We start from the raw sequence: 15,776 nt of genomic DNA on the forward strand, positions 1-15,776 counted from the left end.
ACGTTGGGGCTTTCCTGCTTTGTTCTTTGAGTCGCCTGATGACTGGTGACTGACTGGACACTGGTAAGAAACGCTTTTAACAGATTAGAGTTGGGCCCCTCCTGTCCTCGCCTCCACCTACACCAGAGCAGCTGCATTCTAAGCCCTTTCTGCTGCTCTCCTAGGAAGGCAGGTCTGTGTGTAGCCGTTTTTCCTGGGCGTGCTAAGAGGGTTTTGAAAGCACATGGAATAGGTCTTTCCCAGGAAAGTTCTTTGTCAAGGACAGCACTCATGGAAAGAGTATTTCGGTGCTTAATCTTATGACTGCTTTAGTTTTATGGGGTTAGGAAAAATGTAACTTACGAGACAGAATTGTGCTATGCTTCTGTATTTATCTGTCCTTTCCTTGTGAACTCACAGGCAGCAGTACCTGTCCAAAGGTCACCATAGTCCCACCTGGTTCAACAAGCAGCACAACCTCACTGGTCGATCAGAATGTATCTGAAGAGGCTCAGGGAATAAATGGGAAGACACCAGCGAAACGCTCAGCTGCAAGTCCAAAGCCACAAGGTACGGATGTGGGGGGTTGTGATTGAGGCGGGTGCTTTGTTGACTGAGAAAGGCTACCTAGAAGAACGAAAAACTTGGAGTTTTTAACTATAAAAAGGGAGGAACTGGGTACATTATTCTTTGGCACCCTTTCAGGCAGTGCCAGTATTTGCTCTGTTCCTAAAACAATGTATACATTTCTCTATCATTGTTCTTTGCACAGTGCTGAAATTTCATGTCCTCTTCCTGGGACTGTGATCTGTTCATGCCTCTGCCCACCCTAGTGCAGGGCATAATTTATAGTCTGTATAATAAACATGTTTAGAACTACTGTCAGGAAGAATTGGCCTGCTAGATGTCAGAGGATCTGTAAAACAGATAATTCTAAAACAGTGCTTAACATACTTATCAAGAATGTTTTGGATGATAAAGAATGTGTTTGGATGATATTAAGGAATAGGGTCTTAAGAATGTCTCTTAGGAACATACACTGTGACGAAAAGTAAAATTCCTCCATTTAGGATTGAGTAGCCAACAGCGGGGAAAATAAAGTGGAAAGCTGTGAATATTTTGTTCAGTGACCTCTTTCTTTTACAGAGAAATTTCCAGTGAACTAGGTATTAACTTTGAGAAGCACAAAATTATAGTTTTGATGGTAAAGGGCAAGGCCTTTTGAAATGCAGCGCAAAAAATGAGCTATGTGGTGGTTTAAGTATAGTTTCTTCCAGATGGATTTTCATTCATAATAAAGCCTGAACACTTACCCAAAAGACATTTTCACTATTACTGTGCTTTGAAGAAATCAATTTCTATTTTGTTTATTTTGTGTGTACTTTGACTTTTTCCCATTCTTACAAAGAAAAAAGCATATCATGGAATGCATTATAAAAGAACTGGTGTTGTTTTTTAAAGTTGTCTTTATTAAGGATTTCTACAAATACATTTAAAATACATTCTTCTAGATTATGAGATGTTTGTCTTTTTGTTCTCACTACTGGCTGTATTCAGGGTGGTATGTCTGTGGCTGTCAAGCAAAACCAAATAATTGGTGATTTAAATGAAAATCCTCTCCACGAGCTCATATGCTTTTCTTTTGGCCATACTTCTCCCTCGCACAGTGATGTGACTACAAGCACAGACCTTTTTACCTTGGTTCAAGCTATTTTATTTGAGTTGATAAGATAAAATATGAGGTAAGACTATAAAAACTGAATACAGTTCTAGTTTATATAATTGTCCAGATCAAAAGCAAGATTTTCATTACTTAAAAACCTTTTTTGGAAGATGCATTATGTTACTTCACTGTTTTTCAGTCAGGAAATCAAATCTGTGTCCTTCCGGGGGAACACTTCTGCTCTAAAATAGCCCTGTTCTTTATGTAGACTATTAACACTTGGCCTTGTTCTTGCTGTTTTAAAGTTATATTCAAATCAATATATTGCTGTTTAGATACTTGTTTACTTCCTATCTTAAATGTGGATTATATACAATTTTTCTATAACTATGGGGAATATTTAGAGATACCGAGTAAATATTCTTTCTTGATGTTTGGCTCTTCCCTGGAACCTATGGCTAAAATTTTAACCCCATCCTTAACCCTCACACTTTATATTCCCCAATGGCTTATTCTCCCTGGGCTTCTATAACAAAATATTATAAACTGAGAAGCTTATAAACAACAGAAATTATTTCTTACAATTCCAAAGACTGGGAAGATTAGGGTGGTGGTAGATTTGGTGTCTGGCGAGGCCCTGCTTTCTTTTCTTTTCTTTTGCTGTTTGTTTCTTTTTTTTTTCTTAACAGTGCTGGAATAAAACACAGAGCCTCATGCATGCTAGTCAAAGGCTCCACCCCTGAGCTGCATCCCAGCCCTTTTCCTTATTTTACTTTAAGACAGGGTCTCACTAAGTTGGAGGGCTTGTTTTCTGATTGATGCCAATCTCACAAGGTAGAAGGGGCAAGAGTCCTCTGTAAGACCTGTTTTAAAGGGCTTGAATCCCACTTATGAGAAGTGGGCCTTAACCATGACCTAATCATCTCCCAGAGGCCCCTACCTTCTCATACCATCACCTTGGTGGTAAGGATGTCAGCATGAATTTGGGGTGGACATACATTGAGACCATGGTACCCCTGCCTATTTGTTTTTTGTTATTCATTACAATCTGACCTGCTGTATATCTTATTCATCTGTCTCGGGTATTTCCTGAGTTTTGTGTTGCCTCCCATAGTACAGGGCCGGTCTACAGTAATCTCTATTGCCACATTTCTTCCACTTTGTTTCTGCTGTTCTTTATTTAAAACTTCAAATGTATGCCATTCAGAGACCAGCATCCTTGAAATGAGACTACATCTTCGGATTCTGAGATGAGCTGCCAGATAGGCTGGGTACTGTGTACTGACTTACTGACCAACAATAGTTAATCACTACCCTTTACTGGAGAGGTGCTACTTCTGATTTTTCCATAGTCAACATTTGAGTGACTGAGGCAAAGAAGGGAAGAGGGTGCTAATGAAGACTTCCTGCATGGAGTAAGGGAGTAGCTCACTGACACTTTTATTCCTACAGTATTGTTAATCCCTTATAAATTGTGAATGGTGAGGTTTCTGAGGCTCAAGAGCTGTTGTATGATTTTAATGAATTGATGGCTCTTGTTCTAGATCAGTAGTTTTTACTTAGAGACAGTTTTGGCATCCTACCACCACATCCATGGGACATTGCTTATGTCTGGGGACATTTTTTCACTTGACATTACTTGTAAGACTTGCTACTGGCATCTAGCAAGTAGAGGGTAGGGATGATGCTTAATATCCTGCAATGTACAGGACAGCCCCTCACACCAGAATGTTATCCAAACTGAAACATAAATAATGCTGAGTTTGAGAAATGCTGGTTTACATCCTAAAAGAGCACATAATGACATAATCGTATCTTGGGTGGGTTTTTTTTTTTTTTTTTTAAACTTACGTGACTTGCTAATGAGATCATAGCTGGTTTATTTTGGTAATCTTCAGAGGAGAGAGATTGCTGTTGTATGCATATATATTAGTGGTAGTTATTGTGTATCAAGTGTTTGGAACAGGTGTATGCTTGTATTAATTAGAGAATTGTGTATAGATTTTTAAAAGGTAAAAGGTAAATTGTAGATTAGATAAAGTTGCATTTGGATCTAAATTGCAGCGTGTAGATTTTGAAAGGATTTCTTCAATAGTTAGAGCTTGTTTTGCTTCCACCTCAGAAAATACCCTAAGGCTTGGAAACCATGGCTGATTTACTTCTATACCAATCCTGCTAGTCAAACAAATTGCTGAGCGACCTCCAACATAAGTCTTTCTTCTTGTTCACTTTTATTATTGACCTATTTCTGGCTATACTGGAGTAACTCAAAATAGCTTCTTTAAAGCAAATAGTTCTTTTTCTCTCAAGAGCCTTGGTCCATAAGATTCTCCATAGTTCACAATTTTTTTTTTCCTGATAAGACTCAGTTATTGTCACATAAGGCCTCAGTAATTAAACCTAAATATTTTTCGAGTTTCATGAACTTGGAAAAGTCACATTATTATTATTTGAATACTTTATGTAAATATAATACTCAAACTTACTTATTTGCCTCTAATGTAAAACAGTTCATGTGTAATTATCATTAACAAGTGTTTATGTTTATAATGCATTTATATGTAGCCAATTATTATTTTTCATTTTGATTAAGAGTAATTGAAATCTGCTAATAATCTCCAATCTGGTAGTTAGTTGCTCTTTTCATTCTTGATGATTACTTTGCATACTTGGAAATTTTTTAATAATTAGGTTCTTTTCCTTTTTTTGTCTCTATAAATGTGACTGTAATAGCCCTTTTTAATTTTTTAACAAACAGATATCTCATTTAGCATGTGCAAAACTGATCTACCAATCTTCTCTCCAAAAATTACTCAACCCACTGTTTCAGTTGATGACTGTGCCTCCCTCAGGTGTTCAGGCCAAAGGTCTCAGACTCATCCTTGACTCCTCCCTGTTTTCTCATACCTCACATTTAATGTAGCAGGAAATCTACTTATGAAATATACCTAGAATCCAACCAAATCTTATCACCTCCTAAGCATCCTAGCCATTGCCTGGATTTCTATAATAACCTCCAACTTGTTCTCCCCTGTATTCTCAGCACAGCAACCAGAGTGGTACTATTGAAATTTAGGTCATAATGTCACATCTCTGCCCAGAACTCTGCAGTGACTTCTTATTTTTTGCAGTCAAACTCGCTTCCAGGGTCCATAAGATTTTGTAATATCAGGCCCCCTCTGACCTCACTTACTCATTTTGCTTCACTTACATTGGGCTTTAGCCCTCAGTGGTCTCTAACTTTTGCTCCACCTTCTGAGTTGCTCTTCCCTGAGAACCTGGCTTGACTTCCTCAAGTCTTTCAATCCTTGCTTCCCACAGAAGTCTACTTTGGACATCCTGTTTATTATTACCTAAGTCTGCCCTCCCTGCACTGTAAGTGATCTTGCTCTTTCAGCTCCTCCCCTGTTCTCTCCTAGCACTTCCACCTACTGATACATGACTTACTTTCTATTTTGTTATTATTGTTTTTCATTTGGTTCATTGATTGACTGAAGTGCCTGGAACTTAATAATCATTCAGTATTTGTTGAATCAATGAAAAAGTAAAATTTGTAAAACCCTGTTTATGTTTATAGGAATTCCTATAAGACAGATGTTTTGAAAAGGCTGAATTCTTGGTGGTTTTATCAATTTCTACTGTCACCAAAAACATATGAGAATTTACATTGCTTCATACCCTCACTGACCCTTGAAATTGTGAGATCTAAAATTTTTGGTCCATCTGATGGTAGCAAATTATATTATGGTGGGTTGATTTTGTATTTCCTTCATTATTAGTGCAGGTAGACACTATTTTTCCTCTTTATATCCTTTGGATTACAGGTTCTTTTAGTTAATAGTCTATTGGAGTCCTTTACTCTGGTTGTTATTCTTTCTCAGTCATACTTAAAACAAAAGTCTTCTGGGTCGATAAGCTCCAGGTTCTCACAAAGCATCTCAGAAGCAACAAGGGGGTGGGACACTTATGGGGGAGGGGCAGATTAAGGACATTACTGAGTTTTGAAGCTTTGTATCCTACCACAAAATTCCACAGACTGTAGATCTCATATATATTAATCTTGTGCAGTTACAAAATGCATTCATAAGTGGGTGGTTCTATGTAATCTCTAAAAAATCCTTTTCTAAGTGGCTTATTCCTCAAAGTAACTGTTGATACTTTTTGAATCTTTGATAAGAGCAATAAGATGAATTTGTTTTTTGATACACCAATTTTCCTTAGGAGTTGAATATTAACATAGAATCAGATGGGTCAGAAGACCTAGGCTGATCTCATTGCAACATCATCAAGAAAAACAGTCCAAAAAGACAATGATGGTTCAAATATAGTACAAAACAATATGACCAACATTAATTGAGAAAGATGAGTGAAGATTTTTGAGGCAGGGTGGGAGGACAAGGACAAGTAGGGATGGAGTACTCAGGGTGGGCTTCTCAAAAGGAGTTGATGGCTAAGGTGAGCTTTGTCGAAAGTATGGGAGTTTGCCAAGTGGACTGGGAAGATTGCAAGATGCATTCCAGGTGTTGGGACAAACTGAAGGCCTGAGGAAAACACTGCAGACTTCCGATTCAGTATAAAACTCAGTGTGGCTACAACCAAGGCTGCATGGGGGCAGGTTGGGAGAGATCAGGTAGGTAGTAAGAAAAAGCCCAGGAAATTTACTTCAAAAGAAAACAACTTGCTGCGATGGCTTTATTTACATGTAGACATAATAGAATGTTTGCTAACATAGCTCTAACACTGCTCCTATCCTTACCAGGATGTACTCATTGTGTTGTTATTCAGTGATGAGTGTTGTAGTAGACATTCTGGATTCAGAGCATATTTTACCTGAGAATCTTATTTTTTGCACAAAGTTTAACAATGAAGTAGGAAATGATTGTAGTTACATGCTAAACTTCTGTCAGTAGAAATGATTTTGCCTGTTTTAGATGTTACTTTATTGTCCCATTATCTCTGGAACTAATATAATATCTGAAGTGAATGAATGAATGAATGAAATAGTAAAAAGAGGAGGAATAGAAACATTAAGAATATTTATTCTCATAGTCTGTGATAACAAAAGGAATTAATATTAAACTGTGACCTTAAAATCTCACCTATAATTTATGATCTTTTTTTCCTATTATAGAATTTAGAAGGGGGGGATCTTTTTAAATATTCTTTGCCTATTTTATAAAATTATTATTTCTTTAGCTCCAGATTTTAGGTTTCTTTTTAGTTTTATAATCTATCACTAACAATCTGAATTTTATTGCTATGTAAGAAAGGAAGATTGATTCTTTCTAGTTCATGACCCCCTAGGTGGAGGGGAAGAAAAATTTCTCCTCTTTGCTTTTAGGGTCTATGGTTAGAACTGAGAATTAAACTGAAACAACATAGGCTAACAAAAGAAAAAGCATTATGACTATATATATATATATAGATAGATATAGTCACACAATGTATATATACATATATACATAATATATATGTATATATGTGTATACACACACACACACACATATTTGTATATGGAGTCTCCATAAGAAAAATGGAGATCTAAAGAAGCTGAATTCTTATATACTGAATTGGATAAAGAATAATAAATTATGAAAATAAGACACAACAAAGAGACTTTTCCTTAGCTATGGAGGGAAAACTATAAAGTACAGGTTACTTTAACAAGGTATGTTGCACAGGTTTTCTTGGCCTTAACTCTGCATCAGTGGTGATCGGATGTTACTTTCCTTCTGGTATAGGGAAGACAAGGGCTTCCCCCACCCTTCTGCTTTAAGGAAGAAAAGGGGGCAAAGTGTCCTTCTTGCACCTGCTGTTTCTCTAAAATCTTTTGCTCAAAATAATCCTTATGCCAAAATAGTGTATTTGGGGGCATATTCTGTCACACTTCATATGCTATCAGGTACTCACAATATGAGATATTTGCTAATGTATTAATTTTAAAACAAGAGCAAATATTCTGTTTTGCACTCAGGGAAGACATTGCTCATCACCATCATCATCATCATCATCATCACCATCGTCATCATTGTTGTCAACATCGTTCTCTCCAAGCCTGGATATTCTCAAATACTCAAATCAATAGCAATTGATTAGAGTTGTCATCTCTTTGTAAAAGTTAATGAGACTAATAACACAAGTTGCTCATGAAAAATTCACCCTATAGACATATACTACGAGTGTGTGTATGTGTGTGTGTGTGTTAACATACATTCATGGGAATTGAACCCAGGGGCACTGTACATTGTGCTGCATCCCCAGCCCTTTTCATTTGAGGCAGGGTCTTGCTAAGTTGCCTGGCTGACCTTGAACTTACAGTTCTCTTGCATAGCCTCCTGAATAGCTGGGATTACACCTGACTCTTGACCCTTTCATTTTTATTGTTTATTTTGAATTAAATGTGGGTGATCGGGGTATGTGAGAGATAAGAGAGCCTGAGGCCAGTAACTGTGAGAGGAAAGAGGAGGAGCCTTGGTCAGCTACTATAGAGATACAATTAGCCGGACTTTGTAAATGATTTTATAAAGGGAAGTAATGTTAGAGGGAAGGTAGAATTTCCCCAATGAATTGTGTATCTATGCGAGCAAGGAACATGTGCACAGTGACCAGAACACAGTTTAGTTCATGGCTATAATGTTCAACATGCATTTGATGAATGATTCTGAGATAAATGATGAATGGTGTTAAACATTTATAAAAATGGAGAATGTAGGTGGAGGAGAAGCTGGTTTGTAAGAAGTAGTAAATTGAGTTTTAGATATAATGAACTGGATTTACTGATAGAGCACCTAGGAGATGCCCAGAGAGCACTTGGAAATGCTGATCCCACCATGTAAAAGATCAGAAATAGGGAGGGGTGAGGGAGATGGAGATTAATTGAGAAATGGGAGTGTATCTTAGAGGCAGTGGCTGTGAAAGCATTGATAACAGTCTAAGTTTACAGGGGGAGGATATTTTTAAGTCCCTGGAGAACAGCTAGGCAACAGAAAAGAAAAAAGACGAATCCTTGGAGATAAAGAAGATGACTGTAGCTCCTTTGGTTTCCCAGAAGCTAAGAAACACAAAGAGAAACTTAGTTTCAGTAATTTGAGGCATCAATTCCTTCCTTCCTTGCTCCTGCTATTGTTACTTTCTTTTGATACAAATTATTAAAGTTTTTGGTTTTTAATTTAGAATCACATTTTTAGCATTGGAAATACATAGCATATACAAGATCTTTGAAATCCGCAGTAGATGTTCCTAGATTACTACTTTAACTTTGAGGGTGAAAATTATTTTCACTCATCGATTAGATCTTTTGAGTAAAGTATGCTTTATATTTTATTATAGATGAATAATGACAAACAAAAGGACAATTTCCCTGTAAGACAATGTTTCTGACACTTTAGCCATTCATGAACCATTTTGAGATACTGGTTCTTATCCATATACTATATGTGTTTCTTTATTTAAAATGTGTATATTACTGATTTTACTGTGCCTTTATGTTATCTTTCTTACTGACCTCTGTGCTTCTAAAATGCCATGTACCTAGCAGCCACCTTTATCATCATGGTTCAACTATTTCCCCACGTGTTTGAGCTCCTAGATGACACATTAATTAGTGTCTATATGCGTTTCAGATTTACCAAACAGTGCAAGTAGTTCCAGTAAATATAATTGTGATCATGTGTTTGCTTCAGCAGCACAAACTATTTTTTTATATCATTGGCTTGCACTGATAATTTAGCGCATACTAAATTTTTTGGTTACTTTGTCAGTTTTTGTTTATATAACTAATGTATCACTAGTTATCTGATAATTGACTTTGAAGAAAAGCTACACCGTGCTGTGAAACAGTTTAAGAGATGAGTATAGTCCCCAGCACCGCAAAAAAAAAAAAAAAAAAAAAAAAAGAGATGAGTATAGGGCAGGGGTGTATCTCATTGGTGAGGCATGTGCTTTGTACGTGTGAAGCCCTGGGTTCCAACCCAGCATGGGTGGGTGGGTACATAGTTTGATAATGTCAGTGGAGTCATCTCTGGGAAGCTGGCTAAGCCTTTATATTTCAGTTTTTCAAGTATCTAACAGTGTCTCACATGTAATAAGCAATGTTCAGTGAGTCAACCGTAAGTGGATGATTTATTTTATAACAATGTTAGCACAAAGAATGATAAAGAACATATTCACTTCCCTTAAATATTCTGTTATAAATGTTAAATTATTCCTAAAGTTAAAAGACTTTGTTGTTCTTGGTGTGTATATATGTGGGGATGGTGCCCTGCTTTACTACTCTGTATTTTTTCTGTGTGGGAATTTTTTTCCTTAAAATTAACATATCACACTTATTATGTAAAGCCCTTCCTTCCCAATGGATATTACACTATTTCCCCTAAATGTATCTTAGACAATATCATTTTCATAAAAACAAAGTTAGAAGCATGCTCTTTCATTCAGGGATTTTCTTCTTATGTTGAAAGACAATAAAATGAATCAACTGCTTCCCTTGTAGCTCATTGGGATATATTTTTTCCTTCTGTGTAATAAATTGATAACTGGCACCGAAGTGATGAAATCTAGGCCAGTGCGCATCCGGCAACTGTCAGCTAGCTGAGTTCAGAAGAGATGAGATAACTGAAAGCCAGGGCAGCCAGCTGGGAAAAGTGGGGCATGTAATTAGAAGGAGACATGATTCTTCACCCTTGTTCCAGAAGGTGAAATGGTTTAAGAGAGAAAATAAGAGATGATTCTATTTGATCTATTAAAATCAGTCCTAGAAAAATATGTTACACCTCAGCGTTAATCTCAGAGAAACTTTTACCCTCAGCGTTAATCTTAGAGAAAAGTGATGTTGGTTTTCCATGAGTGAAGGAATTGCTGTACTGATTGTATACTTGTGGCATATTAGATCTCCATACCTACAGTCTGCTAGGGAATGTCTGTAGATTTTAGTATTTCAGGAACTAGTCTTTTCCTTTTCTGTGAATTGAGTGAAGGACTTATTAGTAAACAAGATTTCTGGTATATCGATGCAAGCCAACTATATAATGTGGCAAACAGTAGTAAAAGAACTTCTATGTCCCTCTACCCCTTTTGCTGGATTTACAAGGAAGGGATGATGGGAATCCTAGAGTCTAGGTACCAGTCATCAAATCAGATTAGCCTTGTTACCCCAAGGCAATCACCTAACTTCTCTAAGTGTTCATAAACATGACAAGTGAATAATAGTACCTACGTCTGGCTCTGGTCTATAAGGTGTAAAATTCTAATCTGAGATCAAATGAGGTAAAGTGCTTTCATCAAATGGGAAATGCTGTCTGAATGCAACCTTGTATTACTGTTGTTTGATGTTGTTCTGTTGGCTTTGTGTGTTTAACTTAGTAGCTCTGGATTCTGGTATATGTGTTATCACTCAATTAGAAAATCTGCATTGTGGCAAATAGTTGATCTTTAGGATTTAGTTTCAAATTTAGCACTTTCTTTTCTCTGTTTAAATGAATAACTGCTGTGTTGTCTCTGATAAAGTTTGGAATGCTGGAGTCATGTATATTTTTAGATTGCTTATCAATGCCATATTTAAAATGAATTAATACTAAATGAACTATTTAAACTTGGAAGTAGAATTTCCATAGGACATAGGGCAAATGTCCAAGATAAATAAAGGTACCTTGGTTAAAGTTCAGTTCAAATTGGCAGACCCCTTACAACAGTGTGATAATGCTAAAGATTTTTGTACCCAGGGTACCAGACTATTGTTAAGGAACAATGTGTCAGTGAAATATTGAATTCTGTTCTTTTTCTACAGTGCCTCCAAAGCCATTACATCTGCAGAATTCACCTTCGTCCAATATACACCAAACCCCCAGGCATAAAGCTTTACCTAGTGCAAAACCAAGGATGGAGGAAATTAAACCTGCCTCTGCTTCTTGTGTCTCAAAAGAAAAACCCAGTAAGGTTTCAGATCTCATCAGTCGCTTTGAAGGAGGCAGGTAAGAGTTAACATATGGGAGAAGACAGAATAAAACCATAGATTTTTCTTAATTTAAAAAAGTAATATCTAATTCCATTAGCTTTGATAGGCCTTCAGCATGTGCATTTTTAAAATAACTTAGTCTTGCCCTTGAGTGAATTGTCATTTTTCTATACGCTCCCTACATGTAGCACCTTAGGCCACCAGGGATTTCACAAATTCATTCCCTTTGTGTAGATGTGCTTTCTTTCTCTCGTTTCCTCTGGGTCTGTGCATGTTCCTCTCTGTTACTCATTATTGGCCATTTTGTTGATTACCAGCTATCTGGTTTAGAAGAGCTAAAAAGTTGTCTCTGCTTCTCACTTTGTGTGTCTGGGAAGTGACTCCTGTGGGTGTCTGTCCTCCATGGCCTTCTCTTCTTTCTGACCCATTTTATTTAATATGAGTCTTCCATACTCATTCAGCCCCTGTTTCCCTGTACCCTATAACCATCTTGTGGTAGGTTTTCCAAAGGGATATTATTATTACTTGAAGCAGAATTCATGCTAAATTTTAGTTTTGTACTTAGAGAATTTATATTCTTTTAAATGTGTGTGGTGGGGGGAAGCAGGTGAAATACTGTTTATTTCTCACTTAAAGGAAAAAACAAACCCATATAAGTTACTTTTCTATTTATGAGATCCTCAACTTTTTTAAAGGAATCTTTTGCTAGAATCCCCATCACTGACTTAAATAGAATTTTATTTAAAATGTTTATCAGAAGGGTAAGAGAATGTGTGTGTATGTGTGTGTTTGTGTGTGTTTACACACATATACATATGTTTACTTTCATCCTAGAAGCTGAATATTTTCATTCATTTCTGTGTAATAATTGGGAATGATTTCCTATTATGTCATCATTTTATTTACAGGATTCCTTGTTATTTATGTAGTGAAATTAGGTGTTAGAAATACTTGCAGAATGTCCTGGAAATTTTGACCAAGCACAAAACTACAACATCCCTCATTTAAAATGGGACTAGGTTTAGCTAAACATTGTGGAAAAGAGTAACTTAGAATCCTGTTTTCATTCCTGATCGATTATGGGGACTTTGGTCATAAATCTTTAAACTTCCCTCTAAAGTAGGATTTATAATACCTTTGCTATCTTAAATTATAGCAATCTTTACAAGAATGGTTTAATTCCATTAAGATTTTTTTTTTCCTGCCTCTCAGGATAAATTGCTTCAATAATAATAATAGAAAAGTGATCCCTCCTGTTTGCAGGTTTTAGCAGCTACACCCAGATAATTCCTAATGGAAGAAGGAGGGCTGGTGCCCTTACCCTGTCATTATAGCATGCCAGAGCCTGCATCCCTGGTTTTCAGGGGTGGCTTTGCTAAGTCCTGAAGGGGTCAGTATTCCAAAGACAGGCCTCTCATCCTCACCATTTTGGTAACCCACTCCTTGCATTGTTTTGGATCCTTCTCTACATTTGAAATGTTCAGTTTTCCTGCTTAATAATATCAGTTTTCTTTTACTCTTTCAAGCTGCACAAATTCAAAATTTAATTCTTGATGCAAAACTTGAAGGTTTGATCTCAGTAAAGAAGTGCTGTAATTTTATGACATTTTAAGCAAGTGTGTTCTGAGTGTAGACAGGCAACGTGTTTGGGCAAGTCTGTGGAGGAATAGTATTTGTGGCAGAGTCCTGCCAATGCAAACAGATAATGATATGTTTGCAATGACGCATTACCAGCACAAACTGGCTGTTTTAGTCAGTTTTTTTTGTTTTTTTTTTTTTCCTTCCCTCTCTGCTGTGACCAAAAGTCCTCACAAGAATAACAAGAGGGGCTGGGGATGTAGAGGAGGAAGAGTTTATTTGGGACTCTTGGTTTCAGAGGTCTCAGTCCATAGATGGCTGACTCTGTTGCTCTGGGTCTGAGGTGAGGCAGAACATCATAGCAGAAGAGTGTAGCAGAAGAAAGCAGCTCAGGACATGGCCACCAGAAAGCACACTGAGCGAGGGGGTGTGCAGGGTTCTTCTCTCACCAGGGACAAATATACATCCCAAAGGTACACCTCCTCTAGCCATACTCTAGACCTGCCTTCAGTTACCATCCAGTTAATCCCTATCTGTGGATTAATGCACTAATTAGGTTAAAGTGTTCATAACCCAATCATTTTACCTCTCATGCATGAGCATTTGGGGGACACCTAATATCTAAACCATAACAGTGGCCCTAAAAGTGAGTGGGTTAATACTGTCCTAGGACCTCAGCACTTCAGTGAGAAATTTGTGTTTGTATTTTGTTAAGTGATGTCCAAATACCTACAGGATGGTTTTAATTCCAGTTATTACAGCCCAAACTAGCACTTTGTGGGATAAAGGAAGATCACTCAACTGAGTTACTGCCAGAAATTGATGGACAGTAAGAACCAGTGTGTGCTAGAGTGGAGTCTGGTCAGGATGGTCTAGAGCACCTTATCATACTGCTATTAGGACCTCACCTGTCATAGTTTTATTGGAAGAGTGATTTGGAACGAATAGATTTTTTTTTTTTTTTTTTTTTTATTGTGGTTTCCTTTTCTCCATCTCTTCCTCTCTCAGGGTAAGCAAGAGTATTTTTTTTTTAATTTACAGAGACTTCTGGGTTTTAGAAATAAATAATGTTTTCTGCAGATGTGAACACTGGTTTTTCCAAGGATGCTTCAAGGCCAGCTGTTTCACCTCATGGCTTGGCATCCACAAAGTAGCAGGCATCTTCTAAGTACTGGTTCAATTACTGTTTTTACTAACCCCTCCCACCTACCCCCACATCCCTAGATATACTCTTAATGTCACTTGAGGAAAATTTCCAGCTATCATCCAAAGCAATTCTAAAAAGTCCTGAGCTTGCCTTCATTTGGTTCAGAGGATCTGTTGATCTTTCTACCAGGTTATCAGGCACCTAAGTGGGCATGAAAAGGAAGACAGTTTGATTCAAATCTCCAAGGAGAAATTATCTAGACCCAAGATATCCTCTCCTAGAAGACAAATATCAGTCCTGGCGTTTGCCACTTGTATTTGTGTTAGTCGCCTGTAACTTTTGTGTGTACAACATTTCCACTACTGAATTTTCCTTCCCTTCCTGCTGTGGTGCTTTTGACTCATACCTTTTCCCTCCCTTCTCACTTTCTTGCTGTCTCTTGTTTCCATTCTCCTGTCCAGAGCAGCTGTGGCTGGAGGTGGTAGAGCAAAGAGAGAAGGCAGCTCACATTTTAGCATTGTCCGTGGGAATTGTTCCCCACCCCTGGAATTGCTCCCCACCCCTACTACCTACACTGGTGAAGATAACCAGCACTGGACTTTGTTCCCACTTTTTTGAGGGGGAGAATTAGAATTCTATTTTAGGTACAAAGTGACCCCAAGATACACACACGTTCTCTTTCATCAAGTGGCTGTCTTGGGCAGTTCATTCAAAGATCACTTAGTCCAACTTAATGAAGCCTATATTCTTCACATACTGATGGAAACAACTGCTGGCATATGTTGAGGCTATAATTTTGGATCAGATTATGCCAGTTTGAGCAGACTTGACAAGAGCAAGAATCCTGGCCAAATTCTCACGGGTGGCTCCATAGAGCTGTTGGGGACTCATCTTCCTTTCAAGGGTGCAGCAAGGCAAAAGTGTTCCCATCTTTTGTCTACAGCTTATTCACCTGTTCTTCATTTCATCCTAAACATTCCTTCATCCCCATAACATGGGTAAAGATCATCATGAGATTTACCATCGGACTTCCTGGTTTGAATTCTGACTTTGCCACTTGTCAGATGTGGCATTGGCCACAAGATGCCTTTTGTGTGTGTGTGGTACTGGGGACTGAACTAGAGGTGCTCTGCCACAGAACCTTATCCCCAATCTTTTTTATTTTGAGACAAGGTCTCACTAAGCTTCTGGCCTTGAGGCTGGCCTTGAATTTGGAATCCTCCAGTCTTGGCCTCCGTAGTAGCTGAGGTTACAGACATGTACCACTGTGCTGAGCTGGATCCAATTTTCAAAGCCTAAATTTCTCTATGGATCTCTACTTTCAGAATTTTTATGAGGATGGAACACAACGTCTACTGTAAAGGGCTTCACATAGTTTGTGGGACCTAGAAAACACATGATGTCTGTGTTATCGTATCATTGTCACATCATCATTATTCATCGTCCATTCAATAGTC

At 37.6% G+C, this 15,776-nt stretch overlaps 1 protein-coding gene across 4 annotated transcripts in view; it reads left to right on the forward strand.

Moving 5' to 3' along the window:
- FGD4 (FYVE, RhoGEF and PH domain containing 4) overlaps positions 1-15,776 on the forward strand; it is a 197,989-nt gene that overhangs the window by 128,256 nt on the left and 53,957 nt on the right. For all 4 annotated transcript variants that reach the window (XM_079139328.1, XM_079139329.1, XM_079139327.1 and 1 more), the window contains exons 2-3: positions 400-549; positions 11,427-11,610. In XM_079139328.1, coding sequence (XP_078995454.1) covers positions 400-549; positions 11,427-11,610 — 334 coding nt within the window. The remainder of the gene's footprint in view (positions 1-399; positions 550-11,426; positions 11,611-15,776) is intronic.

This window comes from Sciurus vulgaris (assembly GCF_902686455.1).
Source record: "Sciurus vulgaris genome assembly, chromosome: 5".
Taxonomy (NCBI): Eukaryota; Metazoa; Chordata; class Mammalia; order Rodentia; family Sciuridae; genus Sciurus; species Sciurus vulgaris.